The sequence below is a fragment of the Melozone crissalis genome, unplaced genomic scaffold (assembly GCF_028551555.1).
Source record: "Melozone crissalis strain CALT ecotype California unplaced genomic scaffold, PUWL_Pcris_2 ptg000075l_1, whole genome shotgun sequence".
Taxonomy (NCBI): domain Eukaryota; kingdom Metazoa; phylum Chordata; class Aves; order Passeriformes; family Passerellidae; genus Melozone; species Melozone crissalis.
In genome coordinates this window covers 1407052-1434914 of record NW_026535852.1, presented here as the reverse complement: position 1 = coordinate 1434914, position 27863 = coordinate 1407052, and the positions used below count along the sequence as shown (strand labels likewise).

The 27863-nt window shown below is 43.0% G+C and overlaps 1 protein-coding gene across 1 annotated transcript in view; it reads left to right on the top strand.

Moving 5' to 3' along the window:
- Nucleotides 1-27863, top strand: part of PCP4 (Purkinje cell protein 4) — a 54388-nt gene that overhangs the window by 1839 nt on the left and 24686 nt on the right. The window contains exon 2 of the mRNA XM_054290037.1: nt 18620-18671. Within this exon, the coding sequence (XP_054146012.1) occupies nt 18620-18671 (52 nt within the window). The remainder of the gene's footprint in view (nt 1-18619; nt 18672-27863) is intronic.

Genomic DNA, 27863 nt, shown 5'->3' with positions numbered 1-27863 from the left:
CCACATACAGCAGTGTTGGAAGGGTGGGAAGGTGTTTTTTTTTTTCTTGCTTTATGTTACCAATTGCCTGGATTTGAGCAGCACTGGAAATGTCACAGAAATCTCAGAAAAGAGCTTTCATCTCCCTGAGTTATTTACTGAGACTTTGCATGAATTCTCATTTTCAGTAAAATTAACTTCTTTCCTGTCTATGGGCAGTGATGAGGGTGATTTATGAGTGTGATGAGGCTCTCAACAGGTGGTGCAGAGCACCTGTGGCTGCCCTGGATCCCTGGAAGTGCTCAGGGAGAGGTTGGATGTGGCTCTGAGCAACCTGGGATGGTGGGAGGTGTCCTTGCCCATGGCAAGGGATGGAACAAGATGATTTTTAAGGTCCATTTTGTGATCACCAGTCTCCTGGAGGAAAAAGCTGAAAAGGAAGCAGTTATTCATCTACCTGTAGTACATTTCTATTTTCTAGCTGCTAGCTTATATTTTTTCCAAGAAGGATAAGGACCTTTTCTGCAGAAAGAACATGACATTGCTTTCTTGCAGTATTTGTCTGAAAATGTGTTTAATGAGTTCGTTCTGCAGAATTTTGGCCCTGTAAGTAGCCATTGGGAATGTGAGGTGAAAGAGGTGACCTGGTGCCTTTGAAAATTGTGATTTATCCTTCCTGCTGCCTGGTTTGGTGGCAGACATGGATGGGAATTCCTTGGGAATGTCAGTGTGCATTGAAATGCATCTTCAGCTGTGAAAGTCTGTTCTCAGATATCTGGGGAGCCTTTTCTGTAGGTCTGTGGCTGTTCTCTGTTGTTTTTAATGAGCCTGGAGAGGGGAGCTGTGCTGAAAAATATCAGCTGCTGTCAATGAGCAGCCATGAGAGGCAGCCTGGCTTCCATTAAAGATCTCCAGTCCCACAGGCTCAGCTGGGGAAGAGATCTTGGGTGATGTGCCCACAGAGCAGTGCCAAATCTTAATTTAGAGTTGTACCGGTGAGCCTCTGGACTCAATCTGGCACAAACTCCATTCAGCACAGGGACTCCTGTCATCTGGTCACTCATTTAACCACCCTGACACGTTGCAGGTGATGTTGGGTCCTGGTATTCCCCTGCCCTGAGGCTTCACAAGAAGCATTCAGTCACACAGACATTTTTATCATGTTTGCTCCTGTGGGGAATGCTTGTGCTTGTCATCAGGAATCAGCTCTGGGCTCAGGAAGGAGAGCTCAGCACATTGAACAATGTGGTGTCACAGCCCTGGGTGCTGCTCCAGTGCTCAGGGATGAGGAGTCTCCAGCAGAGATTGCCTTGGAAGCATTTAGTTCCTTTTTAAAAGGGTTAGAGTGGTGTTGCTGGTGTAGGGGACAACTCAGCTTTAACACATCTTATTTAGGTGTGAGACTTCAGGAGAGCCATTTGGGAAATCTCTTTTTGATTGCCTGAGGCACCTGTGATTGAAGAGCCTGCCCTGGAAGAGCCTAGTGCAGTGTGAGTGAAGTGCAGCCCTGATTGCCAGGGTGCTGATGTGCACCCTGTGGGTGGTGTGTGCTTTGTGCCAGCAGCCTTTTATCCTTGAGAGCCAGCCTGCTGACCAGACAGCAGCAAGAACATTCTGGCTTTCCTTTGCAAACAGGTGTCAGGCAACCAGGCGCGTGAAATTCGGAGAGCTGGAAGGGTCTGACTCTTAGTTGGGGAGGTGAAGAGTTGGGGACTTGATCTTGAAATGTGGAATTTTTGGTCAGGCTTTGAAAGCAAAGAACACTGAATTTTTATTTATTTGAGCCACACCAGGCTCTTTCCTTTTGGCTTAGGGTGGCTTTGGAATCCTGTAGCCCCTGCTGTGCTGTGCCCACCTTCAAAAGGCTCATGGAGGGTGTTTGTGTGTCTGTAACTGGGAGGTGCAGGGGATGAGCTGTCCTGGTGGGTCATGCAGCTCTGCTCTGCAGCCTGGACAGCTGAATCTTTGCCCTGGAGCTCACACCACCCTCACTGGGAGGTGTTATGAATAAGAAGCTTGACTAGGCCAATATTCAAGCAGCGATCAATTTATTATTTAATATGGTAAAGTATGAGCAATACAGCGCTGGGCACAGTGGGGGAAGTTTTCCCTCACACTGCACACCGACAATTGATGGTTACAGGTATTTATAGGGGTACCCATCAGCTTTTTCAGCAGTTTCTATTTCCAATTTTTTTACTCATCAGCAATTTTTATTCCAAATTATTACATCATGATTCTGTACACTATTGTGATCTTAGTTTCTCAGGATGTATCTCAAAAGGAGGATCCCAGATGGTGGCGGTCCAGTTTCCCTTTGGTTGAAACCATAAACCCTTGAGGTGATGTTCATCTTCCTTTCTCAAGCTGTTTTTCTCTGCTTCAGTAAGGCATGAGATAAGCATATTTCCTTTATATATATTCCAAAGCTATAGTTTCAAGGATACAAGTAATATTCTAAAATTATACTTCAAAAGGTAATTATTAAATGCAGGCAAAAAGCAACATCTTTAACACTTTAATTCCAATGCTCCTAAATCAACCAGGGTTAATTGCAAACAACAGATAGGTTCAAAGGCCCTTTTCCATGCTTTATTCTCCTCAGTTATCGTTAGAATTCACAGCTCTCCCATTGTCGGGGTCCACACATTTCGCATTTGCAACTACGCACATCGCCTGTTTGTACCTGACACCAAACACAGCTTTGCATCTCACAGAGGTGTCCAAGCAGCCAGCTCAGCAGAGGTGCTGACATGGGATAACTGTGGGGTTAAAGATGTTTGTCTGAAAAAGGAGCTTCACCAGTGCCTGAGGTGTGTCTGTAATACACCCATCAGCAAGGCAGCCTTCCAGACAAGCGATACCCCACGGTTTGGGTATGTCCCACAGCCCAAAGTGTGTCCTTTTCTTGAGGGAGAGCCTGAAGCATGTCCCTGTCCCTCTGGGCAGTGTGTTCAGCAGGAGGCTGTTGGAGAAGGACAGGCAATGTGTGCAATGTTAGGTGTCAGTGGAGGTTTTTGGCTGGAACTGTGTCTGCTTCAGGTGGTTAAATGGTAAAACTGGAGTTCTCCCTGGGCTGTTCTCCTGAATTCCCTTGAAACCATTCCATTGAAATGGTATTTAGCATCTTGGAACCCCATAAACACAAGGGAGGATTATACAGCCCTAATCCTGATGGCACTAGACCAGAGAACTGCTGTTTTAAGGGAAGGACACACCATATTTGTGTAGAGGAGCTCCAGTTCTCTGCTCTGGTGTTTCCAGCCCTGGTGGGTGTCTGAGCCAGCCCCTCACCTTGGGGGGCCCTTCTGGTTGCATTTTTCAGATATTGCCATGACCCCAATTGTTAATTATTTCCCTTATCATACCCACAGTGGGTACAGAAACTGTGCAGCTCTAAAAACCCCAGCAAGAACATGGCAGAGAGGAGGAGGAGGAAATTGTGCAGCTGTTCCAGGATGGGGGTGGGATCGATAAGCACATGAACATCAGTTTTTAATTTTAACTCGCATCTATTTATTAGCTGAGTGGTAAATTGCAGCTCAAAAGAGGAGGAAGAAGGGAGAACAATAAGTTTTACATCTGTCACTTTGCCTACTCTTTCCATCAGTGTGGTTTCAGTGGGATCAAGCATCTTCTAAAATAGCACTTAGAAGTGATGTTGGAAATTGATCTTAATTTGATGACACTGGCAGAAGCTCACGGGTTTTCTTGCCATGTATAGAATGCCAACAGATTCAGGCAACACACTAAAAAAGGACATTTAGCTCTAATAGTGTGCTTTGGTATCATGTTTCCTTGTAAAAGAGTAACTTAGTCCAATCTTCATGCTGCAGGACTTGACAGTACAATATAATTTCAGGTTGCAAAGGAATATTAGTTTCCTGTCCAATATCCCTAAATTTGTAATGAATTGGCAAGCTTATAGGAGTCATCATCCAACAGTTATTACATTATCTAGATCATGCTAGTGATGAAATGTGAAGTAGCATTAACTTCAGCAAGAACAGCAGTGCCATTTCCTTTAAAGGTTTCTGGGTTTTTTTGTTGTTGTTGTTTTTTTTTTTTTTTAATTTGAATAAAATATTGATTTCCAAACTGCCATTTGCTTTTGTCTGTCTCAATTTTTTTGTAGGGATGGTTTGGAAAATGTGTTTGCATGTTTTGCCTCTAACTCTGCTATGGAAGAGCTTGTAATAGAGTGGGCTAAACACTGGGTATGTCAGTCCTGAGACAGCCCACTGGCTGAAGAGGATGGGGAAAGCAATTCCTTCCTTCAGCCTCTCACTTGGCAACAGAGCCCTAAATTCCCTGAGCCACGTGCCACGTTCTCTGCGAGGCACAGGGTCTTCTCATGGAGATTAAACATGCATTCCTCCTCTTTTCTAAGGAAACGTCTTCTGTTTCTTCAGTTGTTTGGGTATTGGTTTCTAAATAACAAAAAACCACAGTACATACCTATAAACTGGGTCAAATCATAAATAATCCCTTTTTAACTTTGTCCTATAATTTTAATTCAGAAAACCAATCTCTAGTTGTCTTACAAAAAAGAGGTGGGAGACAGACTATAAACATTAGTCTTGTTAGGAAGATAAATGGCAAGCAACAGCAAAGGAAATCAGTTGTGAAATATTATAAATGACAGGATTTGGGGTCACAGTTTATCCCCACTCTCCATGGCTGCTTAGAGGTAAATTGGGCAAGTGTCACCCAGAGCAGGGCTTGGGCTGGTGCTGTCTCACCTCATCAGCTCATACCAAGAGGGAAAAAGCCTTATTTCTGCACTAACATGGAATTTGGAGGGAGAAGCACAAGTTTAGTCAGAAAAGAAATGAAAATTGTCTGCCTACATGACTTGAATATTAGTTACAGCTGAACTGTCTTTCCTCTTCAAGAGAAAAGTATTACTTTATAGACACTGAATGTTCTTGCATTATCACCTTAGTCTGGAGTGCATGAAATGTGACCTTAACCAGTGGTGTAGCTGACACTGTGAGTGCTGTAACAGCAGACAGAATGATGTTAGAGAGCTCCTTTGTAAGAGATGAAAGTAAGAAGCAAAAAGAAAAAGAAGAAAGTAAAAAAATTTCACAATCTGGTGTCCTTCTGTCTGACCTTGGAGCCCTCAGAGATCCTGGGCTGAGACAAGGAGCTGCTGAGAAGGGTGGCATCAAATCTTGGAAACAGACTCTAGCTCTGCCAGACAGTTTGGAGGTGTGTATTTAATATCTTTACCATTGAGTCTGAGTGCCCAAATGCCTGACAGAAAGCTCTGAGCTGCTTTGTCACAGCCTCACCTGGTGTTTCTTGGCTGGCACTTGGATTCTTGGTGGGTTGTGGGGCCACAGCTACTGAGTAGTGCCAGCAGAAGTGGAAAGCTGCAGCAGCAGAACCAGAGAAACCTGAAATGTGGGCAGGTTATGATGGTTTAAACTTGGGAGGAGTGAGCAGGGCTGTGGAGGTTCATGTTGGATCACTGCACAACAGGAATCTCCTAAAGGTAAAAGAGAGAGATCCCTTTGGGGATCCTGCCTGGCTGCACACACTGCTGTGGGTGGATTTGTAGGGATTTTGGGTGCACCTTTCCTAGGAATCGTAGTTCAGAAATGCCCAAGCCAGCTCTGACCAGGACTGACCCTAGAAATAGGACAAATCCTGCTAAATCGGCTTGAGAAGAGTTCACAGGCTCTTCTGGAGTGAATCGGGGGCTGGAAGAGATCTTAAAAGAAGACTTGGGGTCTTCACAGCTTTAAAATCCCTGGGCAGAGTGTTGGGAAGCTGACAGCACCCCCTGCTAATATCTGGGGATGATTTTGCGTCTCCATGTGTCCACTGTGACCAACAAAATCAGCCTGGTTACCCAGCAGGTACCACAGTCTGAACAGCCTTTTCCCCAAATGCAGGTGTGAAACAGCAGATGAAGCAAAAATTAATAGATCAGTGATTTCTGGAGGATTTTGAGAATATTAGATCTTTTTCTAGTGACACTCAGGACATGAAGGAAGAGCAGTGGTTTGTGAGAATGGTTTCCACAGACATCAGAGCATTTTCCCATGGAGTGTTTGCCTCACCAGGCAGTAGGGTGAGGTTGGTTTGCCAGGTGAATATCAGGGTACAATGCCTAGATAAATGTGAAAACACATTTTAAAAGGCTGAAGTCCAAGTTTAGGTGAGAGGGTACAGAGGCAGAAAAATAACCCTTACAAAATCACAAGTTCTCCATTTGAATAGTAGTGATTTTCATTCTCTAGCCTTAATGTTTCAAGAAATGGTGTTCTTTTTTCTCTTGGGGATCTTTCTTTCTCTTTTTCCCTTGGAGGAAAAAGGCTTTTCTTTGCTATAGCCAGCATTAAATTACTCTTGTATTAAAATGCTGAATACTCTGCATGTTGACTGTAAAGCACATAATTTTAACATTAATGGAAACGCTCTGAATAATGACTTTTATTTGAACTTTTTACTGTAGAGTTCCAGGAGGAAATGTGAACAACATGGAAATCTGTTTCTTGGAATTCTAAAAGAGTACTTATAAAATGTGAGGTCAGAGGATAAACTGCAGAAATTAGAAGCATTAAGTTGATGGGAAGGAGGAGGAGGAAGGATGGCTGGGCAGGCAGATGACATAGGAGGGAAAAGGAGCTGTGTGGCTTCATGGCTGCTTCACACTTATCACTGCTGCAGTCAGAGCTGACAGATACACACCCCTGGAAGAGAGCAAACATATTGTTGGCTTGGCACATTTGGGAGTGCATGTGCCAGCACACATGTGCTGCAGTTTAAGCAGGGCAGCCAAATGCCTAAGGCAGGCCAGCTTGATGCCAATTTTAATTTGCCAGTCAGACTTGGCTAGTTATCACTTCTTTCCTTCAGCATATTTTGCAAGCTACTGGAGAGCATTAACACCCAAAGGAAGCTGAATGAACCTCTCAGGACAGATTACAGGAGATCCTCTCTTTCTCACGGGGCTTTTATTCTGAGCTTTGCTTTGTATTCCGTCTGTGGATCAGAAGCTTTGTGCTCTTCTGTCCTGGAATTGGACTTTGGGGATGGATCTGCAGGTGTGGGAACATTGGTAGCAAAGCTTCTACTGTAATATTGTGAATTTTAGAGAACCTAAATTGCAAATTACCCGAATTGTAGCAATAGCTTTTGCAGTCATGCCATGTAAATCTTTAATAAATGTTTTTGTCTGACTGCAGTGTGTCAGGCAGCACAGATGGATCTAAATCTGCTTTCTGCATGGAACTTGTAAGGAAAGTATGTTCTCTCTAGTCACAGGATAAGTATGGGAAACTATTACCAAAAAGCAGGGCTGTTCTTGTAGGAGCACCTAAGGGCCCTTTTTAATGGCATTGCAGGATGTTTTGCCATGTTCATGTGTGAATGAGGTGAAATTGCTTTTTCTTTTATTTCATATGCAAGGCACAAAGTGCAGAATGGAGCTTGGCTCAAAATGTGAGACTGAAGACAGAATGAAAGAGGGCTACATGGAGAAACTTCAAAATTTTCATTGAACTTGAATTGGAAGACACAGTTTATAGAATCACAGAAAGAAAACTTGCAAGTTTTCATTGTACTTGAATTGGAAAACACAGTTTATAGAATCACAGAATGGTTTGGGTTGGAAAAGACCTTAAAGATCTTCTTGTTCCAACCCTGCCATGGGCAGGGACAGCTTTCACTATCCCAGGTTGCTCCAAACCCTGTCCCACTTGTCCTTGGGCACTTCCAGGGATGGGACATCCACAGATTCTCTGGCCAGACAGTGCCAGGGTCTCCCCACCCTCACAGGGATGGATTTATTCCTAGGGCAGGTAACCTGGTCTGTCTGCTGGGGCCAGGGAACCTGGCAACTCTTACAGCTTTTCTGTGAAAATTGCTTTCTTATCTTCTCTGCTGCTGTTAGCAGTGAAATGGATCGCAGCAACAATTTCCCTGAGCAGCTGCTGGGTCCTCAGAGCTTCTGATTTGTGAAAATCCCAATTTTCTGTCCATCCCTTGGACAGAGGCAGTGACCTGACTTGTCTTCTGCTTGCTACATGTGAGCTTATTTGATCTCTGTCCCTGATTTGTGGCCATCAAGGTGACCTTGTGCCTCACCCTGCCCATTTTCCTTTCACTGTGGCAGATTTCTTTCTAATCCCTTGGCTGTGGTTTTTGCTCCCAGTGCCAAGAGCTCTGCTCTCAACCACATCCCCCCCTTAACAAAGCAGCTCCTCCACAGCTCTCAGCAGGTCATTCCCCATCCAGATGGGAGCAGTGCTGGACAGATCCTCTGTTGAGCAATGCCCCACGTCAATGGCAGCTCCAGCAGCCCATCCTGCGTTCCCTGGCAGGGATGTGCCCGTGGCATGGAGCCAGGGGTGCCAGCCTTGTGTCATCCCCCTGGGCAAGGCTGTGCTGCCAAGGCTGGGCACACTCTCCATCCAGAGATTCCCTGGTGCTGGAGTGACCCTGGAGAAGTTCCTGCCATCGCAGCAGATGGTTTAGGGGTGTCAGAACCCAGGACACCCCTCTGGCTGTGCTGAGCAGCCCAGACCCTGCCAGGGGCTCAGAGACCCTGGCACAGAGCCCAAGATGCCCCTGTGGGTTTGATTATGACCCATGGAGCAAATTACCAACCTTAGATGAAGATCAGCAAGCCATGACAGTTTAAGTAGAATGATAGTGAATTTATCACGGGGTGAAAAAGGAGATTTTGGGGTTTTTAGAATGGTGGTTCAGGGGATAATATTGAGGAATCTGAGCATGTCCTCCTGTTGGGCTCTTTAGCTTGTCAGAATGACATCGAGAAGAGTTTGAAAGTCGCTTTTCTCAGCCTGGCACTTGAAGAAGGAGTGTGGGCTTTTAATTTCTTGGTCTCAAGGCTGTTTATTGTATTTTATCTGTAAAAAATTTTCTCCTGTCCAGCTGAGGTCCGTCCAGCAGGACAGTCCAGGCACTCTGCCTGCCCCCAGGGCAGTGTTATGTCTTTATACTAAAAACTACGTGTACAATGTTTACAATTACTTCCAATGCCTATCACCTATGTTAGACAGTGAGCTTCTACTCCAAACCAATCTGAAAGTGCCAACATCACAGCAGAGGATGGAGGCCAAGAAGAAGAAGGAGAAAGGCTGGACATGTCCAGATCCCTCCATCTTGCCCCCTGAACCTCCATACCAAAAATCTCCAAAATCTACTTTTCCACCCTGTGGTAAATTCACTATTATTCTACCTAAACTGTTGTGGCTTGCTGATCTTCATCTAAGGTTGGTAATTTGCTCCATGGGTCATAGTCCACAGGTGTTTTGGGCTCTGTGCCAGGGTCTCTGAGCCCCCTGGCAGGGGTCTTGGCCATCCTGGACAGCCAGAGGGGTGTCCTGGGTTCCCACATTCTCCTTCTTCTTCTTGGCCTCCATCTTCTGCTGTGATGTTGTCACTTTTAGATTGATTTAGAGTAGGAGCTCACTGTCTAACATAGGTGATAGGTATTAGAAAGTCATTGTAAACATTGTACACGTAGTTTTTAGTATAAAGACACAACACTGCCCTGGGGGCAGGCAGAGTGCCTGGACTGTCCTGCTGAAGGGACCTCAGCTGGACAGGAGAAAATATTTTATAGATAAGGAACAATAAACAACCTTGAGACTGAGAAATGAAGAGCTCTGACTCCTTCTTCGAGCGCCAGGCTGGGAAAAGAGACTTTCCAACTTTCCTTGGGGTCATTCTGAGCAGCAGAAATCCCAAAAGCTGGGGCTGCTCTGAGCCCCTCTCTGGGACCAGACCGACTCCCTGGGCTGGGTGCAGCAGTGGAGTCACGGATGCAGAAACATCCCTGCCACTTGGTCTTGCTCTTGTCTTGGAAATCAAAGGCTTTGCCCAAGGCTGAAGGCAGAAAGTTCCTCTGCATGGTGGCTAGGAACTGCCATAATTAATATTTTTGGAAAATCCTGGCTGGCCCAGTTACTAGAGCAGTCTAGCTGACTGTGATAATACCTGTTTTACTCTGAAATATGTAGGGAAACAGCAGGGAAGTAAGAACAGATTTTCTTTTTTCTTTTTAATTGTACAACTGGAAATAAAAAACATGCCAACAGAAAAAAAAAAACAAAACCAAGCACCAGAATTTTTGCAGTCTGGGAAGAAGCAGCCTGTTTTATTAATGACAGCCAATATGATCAGAGATGAAGCAATTTGTCAGCGCTGCTTTTTGCTGTGAATAATCCAAGCTGGCCCTTGAAGACAAACTCAGTTACAGCTGGGTTTAGAGCTCAGCAAATTGCATTACCCAAAACTTCAGAAGGGCTTGGAAGAATAAAATATAAAGTAAATTTTTTGCTACAAAACCACTCTCCATAATCAGTTATATTATGCTTAGGCAGGGACTCTGACCCCTTAATTGGCTTAGGACATTTTTCCTAGCTGGGGATGCTGATATGAAAGGATATTCAGGATATTGTCTGTGTCCAAATGCTGTTTCCAAATCCCAAAGTTCTCTTGTTCCCAATCAGGTGCCCTGCCTGTATTTCCTACACAGGGGACTGTCACAGGCATATTTTCTGAAAAACCTTTTGCCAGGATCTTTTCTCCTGAGAAGCTGGGAAACTTCAGTTTCTCCATGTTTTGCTGCTTTGGAATGTGATTTGGAGAATTGTTCACCCAGCATGTGAATTGTTTTTGCTTGATGACCAATGACAGCCAGCTGTGTCGAGGCTGTGAGCAGTCACAAGATTTTATTATCATTCTTTTCCTTTCTTTGCTAGTCTACTGATGAAATCCTTTCTTCTTTCTTTAGTATAGTTTATAATTTTCTTTTAATACAATATATTTCATAAAATAATAAATCAGCCTTCTGAAACATGGAGTCAAGATTCTCATCTCTTCCCTCATCCTCTGTGAACCACCACCACAGGGCACCAAGGCTGATAATTTAGGTTGCCTTGGTACAACTGTTTGTGGATCAGAGGCATCAACTACACGACTGAAATGATCAACAGAAACAGTTGAAATATGTATTTATTTTTTTAGCTGCGTCATTTCAATGATTATTTTAAACACAGCTCTGCTGAAGAGTTATTTTTAACTTGAATAATTTCAGTGCTCCTGTTTTCTGTGTGACCTTGCAAACAATTGTTTCCAAAGAAATGAGGCCTTGGGGATGGGAAGGTGTGGCTGGATTGGGCTCTAATGGGAAGTAGGAGTTCTTAAGGCAGGTTTCCTGCCCAAAAATGCCCTTTTTGGAACTGTAATGCCAGGTCTGATGCTACCAATAGATAAGAAATAATTGGAGGAAAAAAAAGGAAAGAAACCACCTTAAGATAAATATTAATAAAATGGATAAACAAAACCAGTCAGTTTTTATTTATGCCATCCAGCTTAATAAATTTTTATGTAATTGAAATATTCCTCTTAGGTCACCTTGGAAGTGGAAAAAGAGGAGACCTCAGTGTGATGGGGATATGGGCTGTATCACCCATGCCCAAGTGAGAAATGAGGTCATTTTTTGGCAAGTGCTCTGAGAAGGTTTTTTTGTGGTTGATTTTACTCTCCTCGCCCTTTGCTGAACAAAACCCAACGTGCAATTCAGGGAAATTCCACAGTACCACACTGAGGTTCCAATTCCACTCATAAAATTAATTCTGCTGAGTTGAATTCAATTCCTTGTCCATATCTGAGTTAGCCCTGTAAATAAACCATGCTGGATCAAATCTTCCATTTCCTGCAGGAAAAAAAAAAAAGGGATTACTTCTCATGGCTGGCATGGTAATTAACAGGATTTGGGAAATACATTCTTGCAGCTGCTTTCAAAATTAACTTCAAAGATTCCATTAATCCCTGCCTCTGAAAAAAAAATAAAAAATTGTGATTACAATGTCTTTGGAGAAATAATGTTTTAATTCAAAATATGCTAATAACCTAAATATTAAGCAAGCTACTGTTTGTGCTAATTACGTTGATTACATTTGGTGTTGGTGTAAATATTCAGTTTACAACATTATATAGAATCTGAATACAAAATCAGCAGGTTCTCACTGTGCTGATTTATAAATTACAGCCCAGCATCGGCAAAAGTGGGGCACAGCTAAAGTTCTTTTCTGTGCTTTTAGAATATTTAAAACCAGCACTGTAAGTAGGTTCCTCCATCCCAGGCTGTGATTCCCTCAGCCCATTTTCATCAGATGCCTCCTGATTTATCCTGGGATCTGCCCCAGCGCAGGGAGGAGCTGGAGCTGCTGCAGAGAGCCCAGAGGAGGCTCCAGGATGGGCAGAGGGATGGAGCAGCTCTGCTGGCAGGAAAGGCTGGCACAGCTGGCATTGCTCACCTGCACAGGAGAAGCTTTGGGCTGAGCTCAGGGCGGCCTTGCAGGGCCTGGAGAAGCCCCAGGAAAGCTGGAGAGAGACAATGGCCAGGGGATGCAGGGACAGCACACAGGGAATTGTTGAGTCTGTGAGGGTCTCCAGGAAGAGGAAAGAGATGAGAATCTGACTCCATGTTCTCAGAAGGCTGATTTATTCTTTTATGATATTATATTAAAAGAGTACTGTACTAAAACTATATTAAAGAAAGAGGAAGGATACAGACAGAAGGCTTAACAAGAATGATAATGAAAACCTCGTGACTGACTCCTCACAGCTGATGGTGATTGGTCATTAGGTAAAAACAATTCACATGGAACCAATCAAACCTGTTGGTAAATAATCTCCAGCCACATTTCAAAGCAGCAAAACAGGGAGAAGCAAATAAGACAATATTGTTTTTTCTCTGAGGCTTCTCATCTTCCCAGGAGAAGAAATCCTGGGCAAGGGGATTTTTCCATAAAATATGACAGTGACAGGGAATGGCTGCCAGTGCCAGAGGGCAGGGCTGGATGGGATCTTGGCAATGAGGAATTGTTCCTTGGCAGGGTGGGCAGGGCTGGGATGGAATTCCATCCCTGGATCCCTGGCAGTGCCCAAGGCCAGGCTGGACACTGGGGCTGGAGCAGCCTGGGACAGTGGGAGGTGTCCCTGCCATGGCAGGGGTGGCACTGGATGGGCTTTGAGGTCCTTTCCAACCCAAACCATTCCATGGTTCCAAGTGTGCTTAGTGCTGAAGGACCTCCTGCTCTCAGTGTACACTCTGAGCATTTACCTCAAGCCAGAAGTTCTGTCTGGACAAAAATGAACAAATCACAACCTCCTAAATTGAATCAATGCCCTAAGCCTATGAGCATCTCTGTGATTAAGCACTCAGTGTGCATTTTGTGTAGCCATGTAAATAAAAATGTGTGTTCCACATCAGCAATGGCCACACTGCAAACACCATTTGTAGTTATCAGAGACTTGTTAATTTTGGACAGATAATACTGTGCTTTCCAGGATACCAATGTACATAACCATGTCCCTTCAGTGACTAAAAAAGTCCCAAAAATCCACTGTGCCTCTGTCAGCTGGAAGCCATGCAGTTAGAATCCCATCAGCTCCTCTCCCACCTGCGTAGTTTTAATTTATTAAAATAGCTGTAGGAAAGCCTAAATAAAATCAGGGACAATCAGGAGCCCAGTCAAGTAGAAAACTGTCTGACCCATGAGGATAATTACAGGAGTTGTCAGAGTGCCAGGGATCATTTAGCTTTGACAGCCAGTATGGAAAGATGGATTTTGGTGCTCTTGCTCTGGCAACATTGTTCTGCCCTGGCAAAGCAAAACAGACAGAAAACTGGCTGTGGAAAACTCCCTTGGAGTACAGAAACATGCAGAGAGAAGTGGATACATAGGTGAGGAAGTATAAATTGATAAATAATTTTTCTTTCGGTCAGGCTGCTCAGGAAATGCAGTCTGTGGTTTCTCACAATGATGTGTAAGACAGAAATAACAGACACATTATCAGATTTATCCATCGTTCCAACCAAATCTTGGCTGGGTGTTCTGTACCTCTGCAGTTCCCTTAAATGTGGCCTTTGAAGGACACTTCCATCTCATAAATATTCAGTCCCACATCTATAAAAATGTGTGGAAGAGTAGAAGAACTTGTAAAGGAGGCAGAAGTAGACGAGTGAGGAAGGTTTATTTGTGAAATGTCTTGTGCAATTTTTATTGCTCCATCCCAGCTCCTGTCAGGGGTTCTTCAGCTCTGGCTGCAGATGTTCTTTAGGTGAGTGATGTGAGTGAACCTGTACGTCACTGAGTTGGTTTGGGATTTGCCATCTGTCTGTGCTGCAGACCAGTGTGGGGAAGAAATAATTAGAAGGAAATGAGTGAAATGATAGAAGTTGTGCCTGGCTCTCCAGCAGCGTGCTTTATCTCTCCCAGCTGTTCATTTCCATGCTTTCTGATATATGATTCCAAAAAATACTTTTTAGTGGTGCTAAAATTCCAGTCCCATTACTGGAATCCCTTGCAGCTTCAGCGACCAAAATCTTTTTGTCCCAGCAACATAATTTTCCCTGCTCTTAATTTTTATTTTTAAGCATTGTGATTTATTTTATCCATTTCTAAACCAAACTATTACTGTGTTGTGGCTAAGAGTAATGCTTTTCACACTTCAGGGTGTGAAATGCTGAGTGCCACAGTTTCAGGTTGGTCCATGACGTTAGAAAGAGGTATTGACACAGAAATCTCCAGTAAAGGAGAACTTATCCTAAATAATCATATTGAAATCCCAAATTCTGCAGTGTAGCCACTCATCTCAGGCCACACTGTTTGCTTCTTGTTCCTACTTAAATTCTGGATTTTCATTTAGATTCTGATGTATCTCCTGATCATTCTGCTGTGATTGGGAAGCTTTCCTTGCTTGGAAAACACAAGTCCCTAAGCAGATATTTTCAGTGACACTTTTATTGCAGAAAGATCATAAACTCCATAAATCTTTGAAATTTATTTTGCAGTACTTTTTTCATATTAAGGCTAAAACAGCTGAGGTTTTTTTTAATTAAAGCAGAATACTATTAAAAAATAAGCTCCTTATGAAATAGTTTAGTTGGATTCAATTTATGTTTCTTAAAGAGAAATCTTTGTATGGGGAATGGGTGATGATGCAGAGGGAAGGCTTGCTTGGCACAGTGCTGGCAAAGCCACAGCTTTTTTGTGTTGTGTATTTCCTTTTGTCACACCTTAGAGTATCAAAACAAAGCTTAGGAAAAGCTTAGGACATGCACAAATTTCCCTGCTGCTCCCCTTGCCAATGCAGAACATCCCAAATAACATTTCATGTGTCACCCCTGTCAGTCTACGCTGACTTTTTCTCCTGTCTTTCCACCTACTTCTCTATTCTTTTAATTCCACTCTTGGATCTTTTTTTTCCATTCTTTTATGTAGAAACACATCCTGTTGAAAATCTGCAGCCACTGCTTTCCTGGGATTCAGCCTTTTGTACCTTGTTGACCCTGCACTGAGGCGAAGCATCGACATGATGTTATTATCTGGAAGAGCCCATTTGTCAGAACGTTCTGGCAGTTTCATGTCCCTGATCTTGGACTTTTCTGTGGCTCACCATAAAACAAACAACCCTTCTGCCCCCAAAAATTCTCTGATCAACACCTGGCTGCAATCCCTAACACGGAGGTGCTAATTAAAAGCATCGCTGAAAAGGTCAGGCTATTTCAAGACAAGAACAGAATGTAAGATTAAAGGCAAAAATTAGGCTTGGGGGTACAGCAGGGGCTAGAAGAATGAGTCAAAAAGCTGCTGCAGTAATTTAACATTCTTCTTGAAATGTCCTCATGGCTCAAAGTTCACTTTTGACCTCAGTTTGCTCGCCTTGGGGACTAATTTAGTACAGATTTTCATACCACATTAACTGGCCTCTGAGAGTTGAACAGGAAAGCCAACCTGTTCTTTTCTTACTGGGATTTGGAGCATATGGCAGAAGTCTTTTGAACTTCCTCTGCTGACAAATTGGGAGTCACTTTGATTTTTGGAGACATTTTTAATTATGTGTCTTTAGTGTTTTGTAAAACCACTGAGTTAAAAATTAATACAGCCCGAAGCAGTCGTAAACTCTGTTTCCTCCTACGCAACATAGCAACAAAACTGTTTATCATGTTTTACTGTAAAATCATTACAGGTCTGCACTCGTGTTCATTTCAGCTCTGATGTTTCTTTGATGCTGGTGGAAAGTTTACTCAATGTTTCTGTCCTGGTGCTTGCCTTTAAAGATGCTGTGGAATTCCAGCAGCAGTCTCTGAAGGAAGGGAGCTGGCTGCAGTTATAGGGGATGGGAATCCTTTGTTGGGAGAAAAGGCTGAGGGAGCTGGGGCTGTTCAGCCTATCAGATCCCAGAAATTATTATTGCTTTTCTTCTATTTCAGTGATTTTAATTTCATCTATGGACAATATCTGCTCTCCCAGCATTTCATCCATTGCTTCTTGAAAATACCCCCAGTAACTCCTCCTCGTGTTTAGTCCCCTTTTGCTCTGAACCACGTTAAAAACCTCAGCTTTGTTCTGCAACCTGCAGTAGCCTCATGAAAGGTGATGGAAGAAAAAAGAAACTCCAGCTGCTAATAATACCAACACCTTGAAATTGTTTTGAAAAGTAGGTCCACTGAATGTATTGAAATAACAGACTAAAGGCTTTGCAGGAGGATGATCCCACTGTATCTGGCTTTTTCCTGACTTTCAGTGCCTTGTTAATGAGAGCTGATTCTGACTTTCAAATCCATTGCAGTCACTTGGAAGACAGCACAGGGCTTATAGATCAAAATACATCTATAACCAAAGGAAAAGCTCTCAGAAGCTGCCTTGGCACACTTTCAGGTTTCTTTCTGTACAAGTTCAGTGGTCACCAATCAAACAAATGGCTGCAGAATATTGCAACTGATTTCAGACTTAAAGAAAAATACCGTGACCTCATGAATAGAAAAACCTTAATTTACCAAACCCAAGTTTTTATTCTTTTTCTTTGACAACATTCTGCTTTCCCCGAGGGGAAATCTCAAGACACGAAATAAATGTGTGAATCCATATTCCGGCACTCCATCATAAGCAGACTGAACCTGACAGGTATAGCCTAGGGAGGAAAGAGAAGCTTCCATAAAACTTAAGTAGCACAGCCTGAAATGCTCAGGAAATAAGACAACTTGGAAAAGCATTTAAAAATATGCAGGGGAAGAAAAAGGAATATAGGTATCTTTTTATTGATAGGAAAAGTAAAGTATTTTGTAAATGAACATTAAAATCTTCTTTAAAATGCAGCTTAGGGTTGAAAAATGGAATTATTAACCAGACTTTAAATAAAGGCACAAAGCAAAACTGGCTGTTGGGTGCATGTATTGATTTCTGGCTGTTGGTAACTTATGCTTTTGTCAAAGATGTTTATCCCTTCAGAATCCCATTCTCTGTTATTGGCCAAGTTTTTGTGTTGGCTCAGAGGCTCCAGGGAGAAAACAAATATATTTCCATTTTCCATGTCAGAGCTAAGAGCACACATGAAGGTTTTGTCCTAACCTCATGATTAGCTCTATTATATACCAAAAATACTTTGGAAATACTGCTTGGAAAGGCAAAAGACAGAAACCAACACAGGGAAGATTTTAACGAGAAATTTTAGAGAAATGCCTTCAGATAAGTATGGCTGTATGAATTTTCTTTGGAGAAAATGACTGTCCAGCTGTTGGTAAAAACCATTTGGTTTGCAGTGCTGCTGTACCTGTTCACTTCCCTGGTGCTTGAGGATGTGCTGCCTCTGATGGCTCAGTGCAGCTGGATTATTCTCTGAGTTTAATATTCCCAGATTTTTACATGTACAACCCTAAAGGACTTTAGTTTCTTTAGTTCTATTTCAGTAACACACACAAGCATGAATAATTTTGAATAAGAAATATTAGTTTTGCCATACCCTTTAAATACCTTAATCCACCTTGAGATGCAGTCTCTGGGGGATGCAGAATAATTTTCATAGAGTGACCACTCCTAAGCTGGCAAGTTCCTACTCTTGTAACCACTCTGGGACTCAGCCACTGTGAATATTTCCACTGCCCTGGTGGAAATATGGATTTTGCCATCTGTCACTTAGCAGCGTGATCTAAATCAGTTATTTTTCATGGAAATTCAGGAGGCTATTCTGTGGACAAAGTTAAAGTGGGAAATTCCATCTTCTCTTGAAACTGAATCTTCTAGCCAAAATGAGATCTGGAGATTCTCCTTAGTCCTCCTCTCCTTGCAAGTGTATTTCTAGGGAACATTGTTGTTGTGTCTTGTTTATGGCATTGTCCAAATTCACTTCAGGCTGCCTTTGACCCTTATAATTTTGTCCCTGCAAAACCTCACGACTTCCCTGTAGCCCTCCTGAGTCATGGAAGGGGAGGCACAGCAAGGAGCTGAAGAAATGAAATGCTGCAGAGAATCTCCTACCCTGGTACTGCTGGGAACCTGATTACACACATACATATCACTCATGGTGAAAATTACATCCAGGGGCACCAGCAGTGATGCAGCTGGACCTAAATCTGAGATTTTTATATTGGAAAAGAACTCCAGGATCCCAGAGTCCAGCCTTGAAATGGAACTAAACATTCCTGGTTCACTGGCAGTGTCTCAAAGCAGCTTTGCTTGAGGGTGAATGGATGATCCAGTGTATTGAGGAGAAATCAGGCTGTAATTACCAGGAATTCCAAGGGGAAATGTGTGTTCAAGTGTGTTCTAACCTCTTGTTTTGTGTTTTTTTGTCTCCCTTACAGAGACAAGGAACCGGGGCTACAAATGGGAAAGACAAGACGTCTGGTGAGAATGGTAAGGGTTGTCTTTATTTCTGGATGGAGAATAATGAGTAAAATGGAGCCAAAATACTTTTTACTGTAGTCTCAGATGTCTGTAGTGAAGGCTTTGGTGTCATAAGTTGTCTTTTGATTGTGTTTGAGAAACTGGAAGGGCTTCAGTGGGTTTGTTTTCTTTTTATTTGCACATTTAAACCCTTTGCTAAAGTAGAGTGTGTACTGTGGTAAACCAAAGGACATCACACAAGTCAGAGCAGACACAAGTGGGGCTAAAACAAGATTAGATATGTGTGAAACACCAAAAAACAAGACGGGGTATTATCAGCTGCTCCATGAATGAGGAAGGTGAAGAGAAATAAAATTTCAAAGGAATTGTTCGTAGAATTTCTGCAGTCTGATGAATCCTGCCTAACTTTAGGCCCAGAACTAAGACATCAAAGTTAAAATTCACTTGTTTAGAGCTCATTTGGTGTTGCTAGAGAGAAGCTATGGATGGAGCAGCTCTCATGGAAGGACCAGATGGCAAATTTCATCACTGGAATGAGTCTGGACTCATCTCCACTCCTCCAAGGGGTGACTCATGGGGCTTTTTCAGACCTTAACAAAGGGGCTGGCAGAAACCAGGGTCAGCTCTTTTAAGTGGCACAAACAATTCTAATTAAAAATGTTGATTTTTTTTTTTCCCAGAAGAAGGCACAATGGAATTTTCAGGAAAGCAATAATTGTTCGGGGTTTTATTAGCTGAAATCTCATTTTATTTCTTAGAGGAGCACTTTACACACAAGTGATAATTGATTAAAAGCTGGTTACCATCAGACACATTTTTCAAAGGAAAATATTTTAAAATATTTAATTTTTTTAATACACTCATCTGAAAAAGAAGCAACATCGGAAAGATGATTGAACTATAAAATGTGCTCTCTGCTTCTGTTTGCTCATCCAGTTCTAATTAAAATAATGTGTTCAGTGTTCATCCTATCCCCTGAAAAGCAGGAATGATCCAAGTAGTCCCTTCTCTGAAAAGGCTTTTCCAATGGGTCATTTGAGCAGTTATCTTGGATGTGTTTTGGCCTTTTAAGTGTTGGTCAGAGTAGAATTTGTGGGCCCTTTGAAGCAACACATCCTAAACATTAAGAGCCTTCTTTATGGATGGTTTTCCTATTACAGGGAGGTGACTTTCCCATAAGGGCTGTTTGCATAATGTTTCAGTAAATGAAATCCATAGATGATGCTCCCACTATGATGAAACACAAATTGGAGTGGAAAAAAAAAAAACCCAACAAATAAATATTTTGGCTTGTTATAATGTCTTGAATTAGTGGGAACAAATGTACCCTGACAGCAAAGCAATTTGCATTTTCAAGTTAACAGGGAAGGAAAGCAAGCAAAATTATGTCAGCCATTCGGGCAGCATGGGGAGCATGTTTTTCTCTTTTCTGTTTGAGCACATTATGAACTCAGCTCATTTGCCTTGAATTTCTTTCCAAATAAAAATTTCTTCCTGAATAAAATCGTCCTGTTGTCAGGTTTAGCTTAGATTTACTGATTCTGCAGCCTTTTTAAAAGCAATTTTTTTTTCTTAGTGGGGATTTTTGAGTGAGCAAGGGCTGCATCATTAATTCAAAAATATATATGGTTCTAGTTGTAGCATAATTTTATGTATAGCATACACAGACAGATGCACAGTTAATCTTGGGTAAATAGATACCAATTATTTTTTGTAATGAAATTATAGCAGAAAAGCTGTCACCTACATAAAACACAGGAGCAGCAGGGGAGATGGAATAGAGTCCTCTGATCTCCCCAGCCCACATGCTTGCATAAAAATAAAGCAGAATCAGAACTTTGAACCTGAGATTGAATGCTAAATCAAAGAAGCAGAAATGTGTAATTCTTTGTCCTTATTAGCTCTGTGTGGTTCAAACTCAAGCAATGATTTATTGCTCTGAAAATTGGGGTGTGCTGGAAACCTACACAGACAATATAAATCCTCTGTTCCACGTTTTTCTGGCCAGAAGTCCGCAATATGTCCATGTCTTAAATGTTATTAGCCTTTTCTTTCAAGTGTTTGTTTCCCTGTCAAAAGGAAACTTTCCCTTTTGTTTCCCTTTTGTTGAAAAGGATGGAGGGAGGAGAAACAAAAAAACTCTTTCATCCTATAAAAAGAAAGGAAAAAAAAGGAAAGTCATGCTCTGACAGTGTTTGCAAAGGCAAACTGGTCTGGTTGCTGTCTTTGCTCTTGTTTACAGATCAGGAAAAGCTGCTGAAAACTGGCTCAGACAACAAGCAGAGATGCTTGGCTTTTCTCAGGGTTTGGTTCACACAGTGAGACTCTTTGGGGTCGAGCTTTCTTCGTGCACTGCAGTAGAAAATGAATTTTGGGTTTGCCTCTAGGTTAGGTCGAAGCTGAAGAAAATGAAATAATGACCATGGCAATCAACAGTGTCCCTCTTTGAGACATGTATGGCCTTGCTGTCACTGTGCAGCACTCAGGGAAATGCAGGCTCTGAGGATTCCTTTTATAGCAGGGGTGGTTTGGGTAGGCACAAATGCATATTCTTGTTTGACCTTCCTTGTAGAGGGACAGTCTATCCTTAATTGTGTTTAGTTCCTACCCCCACAGCAGCTCTTAGCAAACCTCCCTTCAGCAGCAGGGACTGCTCTGCTGCACACAAGGGTGGCTGAGGATGGCAGGGACCACAGGGGACAGCTGGTGCCACCTCCCTGCTCCAGCAGGGCCATCCCAGAGCACAGGGCACAGGGCTGGGTCCAGGTGGCTCTGGAATGTCCCCAGGGAGGAGCCCCCAGAGCCCCTCTGGGCTCTGCTCAGGGCTGGGCACTGCCCAGGGCAGAAGTTGTGCCTCCTGTGAGGGGAATTGCTGGGCTCAGGCCCTGCCCGTGGCTCTGGGGCCATTGCTGGGCCTGGAGCAGAGCCTGGGCCTGCTCTGAGCTCTGCACACAGGGACAGACACAGGGACAGACACAGGGACAGACACAGGGACAGACACAGGGACAGCCAAGGACAGACACAGGGACAGGCACAGGGACAGCCACAGGGACAGACACAGGGACAGACACAGGGACAGACACAGGGACAGCCAAGGACAGACACAGGGACAGGCACAGGGACAGCCAGGGACAGACACAGGGACAGACACAGGGACAGCCAGGGACAGACACAGGGACAGACACAGGCCCAGGCAGGCCCAGGCAGGGCTGAGCCCCTCTCTCTCCCTGGGCTCCTCTCCAGGCTGAGCAGCCCCAGCTCCCTCAGCCTTTCCTGGGCACGGAGCTGCTCCAGGCCCTTGCTCAGCTCCAGGAGCTCCTGGCCCTGCTGTGCTGAGGAGCCAGAGCTGGGCACGGCAGCCAGAGGTGCCCCCAGGGTGGGCACAGGGGCAGGGTCAGCCCTGACCTGCTGGCAATGCCCATCCCAGTGACCCCAGGACAGCTCAGTGTCCCTCAGGACTCCACACCCCTCTCCAGCAGGGCACCCGCAGCCTGTGCTGGTGCCTGGAGTTATTCATTCCCAGTTGCAGGGTCCTGTATCAGCCCTGGTTGAGTTTCAGACAGTTCTCTGCCCGTCTCTCCAGCCTGTCACAGTACCCCTGAAGGGCTGCACAGCCCTTGGGGGGGACCAGCTGCTCCTCCAAGCTCTGTGTCATCATCAGACTTGCTGAGGAGGCTTCTGCCCCTTCATCCATGTCATTGGTGAACAAGTTAAACAATCTGGGGTCTATATTGAACCCATAACCTCACTGGGCCCTTGAAGGACCTCAGTGTACCTGAAACCCAGGAGATGCTTGTTTGTGAAACTGCAAATGTAACTTGTAACCCTGTTCCATAATGCTGTTCTCTGTGGTAGAAAACCCAAAGGGAAGACAGCACTACTGTTCCCACACAGCTCAGTGTGGGACAAGAAGCTGTAATTTCTTTTATGCTCACCTGGTTTGATTAGTTGGGACAATCATATTTGCAGATGCAAATATGGAAACAGAATGTTCCCCCCTGACTATTCTTAGTGAATAAGTGATTCTTCTCTTTGACCTTGGCAATGTCACAAAGTTCCTTTGTAGGTTAACACTCGTCACTTCTTGTTCTGTTTCACATTGCTCTGTGTTGGTTTTTTTTTTTTTTGTGGTGTAATTTGCAAGCTGCTCTCATGCAATCTACTCTTTAATAGCCCAGCACAACTGCCAGGGAAACAATTGCATCAGAAGCAATTATTTCTGTCTTCAAATTTAGAATCGCTCTTTTTCCTATTAATAGACCTCACCCTTTCTTCTCAAACTACATAAAGCATGTGATTATTAATTGGTATTAATATTTTTTCTTGGAGGATGAGATTTATCATTCAGTAACATGAATATTTATGATAACAAAGTGAGTGTTTTCATGGGATGAATTCTATGCCTTGCTGGCTCTGAGTGAAATGAAAATGAGTAGGTTTTGCATGAACTGAGATGTCATGGTGGATTAATCCAATCACAGCAAGATGGTCAGTTGTATTTTCAGTTTCTTCTTATGCCCAAACACTTGTCAGTGTATGAGCTCTGCTTTAGGGCATTCAGAAAATTATACATGAATAAATATTGTGTTTCACCCTGTCCATGGGATGCTTCTACATAAAAGATGAAGATACAGCAGATTTAATAAAGTAAATTTTATAGTTTATATCTAAAGTGGAGTCTCTTCAGTCTGAATGCTTCTAGAAACATTAAGGGTAAGGGTAAGTAATTGCAAAGCAATTCTGTGAGGGAGAATTCTCTAGTATTCCTGGGCATCTTGAAGTGTTATCAACAGTCCATTCACCCACTCCCTTTACTCAAGAAATTTGGGAAATTCTGCTCACTGCACTCAGGAATAATAATAATAAAAAAAATCTCCCCAGATCTGACAGAGTGAATACTGAACTTCATAGTTATTTATGTAGAGTGCTTTGCTTAATAGAGCTTCAATTCCTGGCTGGAGGCCAGGATCATTATTGTAGTATGGGCTAATATAAATATCTCTTTAAGAACTCAAAATTAATTTTCCACTAATATTCTCCAATGACTGCATAAAAAAATGTGCTGTTTTTGGGAACAGCCCTACAAATAAACTTACTGGTGGAAAAAACGATTCTGAGGAGGGAGGGCAACACATGAGGGGAATTTGGATAAATATTCAGAAGACCTCATGGAACATGGTTTGCTGTATCTTCCTGGGCCTAGAGGTCACTTTTTTTTTAGTGCAAGGAAAGGACAGAGCCTGAACTGCTGCATTGCAATGCTCCTGTATTTTCTTTCCCACAAAACATCACTTGTGTGGCAAGAGATGAATTTTCAGTATTGCAAGCAACTGCTGAATCAATGTAAAAAAACCCCACCCGACCCTTTCAAATTGCTGCTCTCTGATATTTCACCCCCACAGCACTAATCAGAAATTAGGATGAGGAGTATTGGATGAAGGTAATTAATATTGAGTTTTCCTGGGTGATAGGTTAAGAGCTGGCAGGGAAATTCGCTCGCCTTGTTGTCACTTTTCACTGTGGGGTTCTAAAATTCTCTCATCCCTTTTAAGTGGTGCTTCAAGGGATATGATCTCTCAGTAATGCACTTCTTCTTATTCTACTTTCAGCCAAATTCTGCCCTATTTCATCCAGTCTAACCAGTACTAGTGGGGATTTGGGAAGTGTAATGAGAATGATTTGTTGTACCTCATCCCACATCTCTTAAAATAAAAAGTCTGTGCCTCAGCAACATTCCCAGACGTGTCTGCAACCTCCAAATACCATAACACCTTCACAGAGCCTAAATGCAAAAGTGTCTGAACCCTCAGCATGGTTACATAAGTTGTGTTCGGTCATGTACAGATCACTGAGGCTCAGAGAGAGGTGTAAAAATCCTGTGAGAACTCAACTCTGTGATCTGCAGCTGAGGGTGGATTAGAATAGAGGAGAAAAAGTCCCAAGTGAACAGTTCTAGATGAATCCCATCTCAAGGCATGGCAGAAACACTGCAGGAAACTGCTGAGTTTCAGTTTGGGTGTTTTCCTGGGGACAGCTGCACATAAAATGTGCCCAGAACCAAACCAAAGATGTCTCAGGTGCTCTCCTGGCCTGGTTCTCTCCCTTTGCCCATCCTGGTGTTTATCAAGGAATGTTCCATCCCTTGTCCATCCTGGTGTGTTTATCAAGGAATGTTCCCATCCGGGGTGTGTTTATCAAGGAATGTTCCCATCCTTTGCCCATCCTGGTGTGTTTATCAAGGAATGTTCCCATCCTGGTGTGTTTATCAAGGAATATTCCCATCCTGGGTGTGTTTATCAAGGAATGTTCCCATCCCTTGTCCATCCTGGTGTGTTTATCAAGGAATGTTCCCATCCCTTGCCCATTCTGGTGTGTTTATCAAGGAATGTCCCATCCCTTGCCCATCCTGGTGTGTTTATCAAGGAACATTCCCATCCCTTGCCCATCCTGGTGTGTTTATCAGGGAATGTCCCATCCTGGTGTGTTTATCAAGGAATGTTCCCATCCCTGCAGCAGCCAGCAGGGCTCAGCTGAAGACAGATTGAGCCTTTAATAAAAAGGCTCTGGGATTGCTCACAGATCTTCCCTGGAGAGGATGCTGAGAGGAAGAGAAGGGAACTATACATGAACTTTATTTCCTCTCCTAGGTACATTTCCATTTCTAGAGGCCGGGGATGAGCACGAGTCCTCCCCAGAGGGATGTATGCTGTGTGCGTATTCATTTGGGGTGATGAAGGATTGTTCACAAAAATTCTGTGATCAGGAAGTTTTGGTGTTAATCCAGCAACGAAACTTCTAAAGTGATGATTTTTATGTGTGTTTGAGATAATGTGGGCACCTTCTGCACTGAAACTTCACCTACACCCACGTGTGTCTGTCCATGTGCAGTGACAATCTGGTTTTGTGCAGAATAGCCTCTGGGGGAGTTTAATCAATGTCTGATCTAAAGTAAAGTAACACTTCTGAAAGAGTAGATTTTGTTCTTATTTTTCTGTTATCTGTCAAGTTGGCTTTGGCACTGTGCATTACAGCTGCACCTCATCTGGTAATGAGCAGCTTTCATTGTTTAAAAGTTTAGGCAGAAGCATCTTAAAAAAGAAAAAAAAAAAACAGATTGTATTAAAAGTTTCATCAATTAACAGCAGTGCTCTTGTAGTCTGGCTCATGCCCTGGCTCTGGAATTCCCCACAAGTTTTCATTTTGTGTATCATTTATAACCACTCTCATAACTCCCAAATAAGTCCATCTTCCCACACAAAAAAAAATTGAATTATCCACATGAAGGATATCTTGTCAGTATGTTGCTATATAATGTTAATTATGCAGCTTTTTCTTGAATGTTTTGGGTTTCTTTTCTTTCTTTTTTTAATGCAGAAGTCCCACAAGGAAAAAAAATGTGGAGCAGAACAGCACAAGCATAGAATAAAAATTTCAGCTTTTTAAACCTGCTTTTTAAGAACTTAAACATTAGGAAATTATTTCAAAATATAAAGCTTCTATTAACTGGTACCTTTGACAAGGAGAATCTTCACACAATACTCGTGCTACCAGTGAATCTGTCTAGGTACTTATATGGTCCTCACCACCATAGTAACTGAGAGTCTTCCAAGTAGTTAAAAATAGAGATAACAATAACAATTCTTGCCCTGGTCCACCTCTTTCTTTCCAGCTTGCCAGGAGAACAACTTGATTAATTTATGGGATCTTTGTTTTGCACACAGTGCCTGCACACAGCTCGGGAACCTTGTGTGCTTGCGTGGATGCGATGTTCTCAAACCCAGTGCATCCAAAAATCCGGCTGCATTTCTAAAAATGTGAGAGATGAACACATGTACAGGAGTTATATATATTTCTATATGGTCCCTCACAGTCTGCTCCTTTGCAGGAGGTAGAATTCAGTTGAACTGCAGCATTCCTGCAGTGTTGAGATCAGGAGAAACCCAAGGAAATCATCATGAGGTGCCTTATTGTGAATTTGCACACCTGAAAGGAGGTGGTAGCCTGTCACATTCACATTTTCTGTAAAAATCCCATTGCCCAGGGTTTTTCTCCTGGGGAGCTGAGAAGCCTTAGAGAAAAGGAAAACAATAATTATCTGATTTGCTTCTCCTGTGTTTTGCTCCTTTGGAATGTGTTTGGAGATTGTTTACCCACAGGTGATTGTTTCATTGTTTTCATGTGAGTTGTTTTGACTCTTTGGCCAATCAGTGCCAAGCTGTGTCCAGGCTCTGGAAACAGTCAAAAGTTTCCATTATCATCTTTTTAGCCTTCTGTCTGTATCCTTTCTGTATTCTTTAGTGTAGTTTAGTATAGCATTCTTTAATATAATATAGTATCATAAAATAATAGATTAGCTTTCAAGAACATGGAGTCAGATTCATCATGCCTTCCTGCCCCACAAATACAATAGTAGCCCAAATCCTTTCTGAGAAACTGTCTAGAAAATCAGCCAAGGTCATTAGAGGGGAAGAAAATGTCAGTGATTAGAAATGAAGAAAAAATTAAGTTAAACAAAAGAAAATAAAGCTGTGCTGATGCTTTGGTGGGTTTTGCCTTTTGGATGAGTCATAAATATGCTGGAGTTCCCATCAAGTGTTAACGAGGAAAGACAGAATTGAAATGATGCCTTTGACAAGTGCCGTATTTCTTCTGGAAATCAGTCTGTAATTATCAGTGAGCTGCCTGACTGTGCACCAGGGAGAAGGAGCCTTCTTTCCCTGACTGGCACCTCACTGGCTGCCTTCCACAAATGTGCACTGCCTGGAAAATGTGGTTTTTGGGGAGCAGGAGCTTTTAGTTCTGCTTTGGTGCTGACCCAAAGGGAGGACACAGCTCAAGCCAGCCCCTCAGTAATCTTGGTAACACCTCTGAAGTTACCTCTGAAATTAATCTGCATGTGATGGAGAGGAGCTTTGGGGTGTGTCAGGATTGGGATGTGGGAGCTGGAATATTTGCCTTGGGAATCCACAGAGCTGGGCTGACGGGCACAACTCGGAGATTCATCTCTCCTCATTCCCCAACACTAACAACACATGATTAAAAGGCTACAAGAGCTGCATATAGCTGAGCAGCATGTTTTTTTTTTTTAATTTAGTGGAAGTGAAAAATGAAAGAGGAACACAATCAATGCCCAACAGCGGTTACCAGGATTTACTGTTGTGGAAGCATCACTTTTCTTTTTGACTGTACACAGACCTGCTT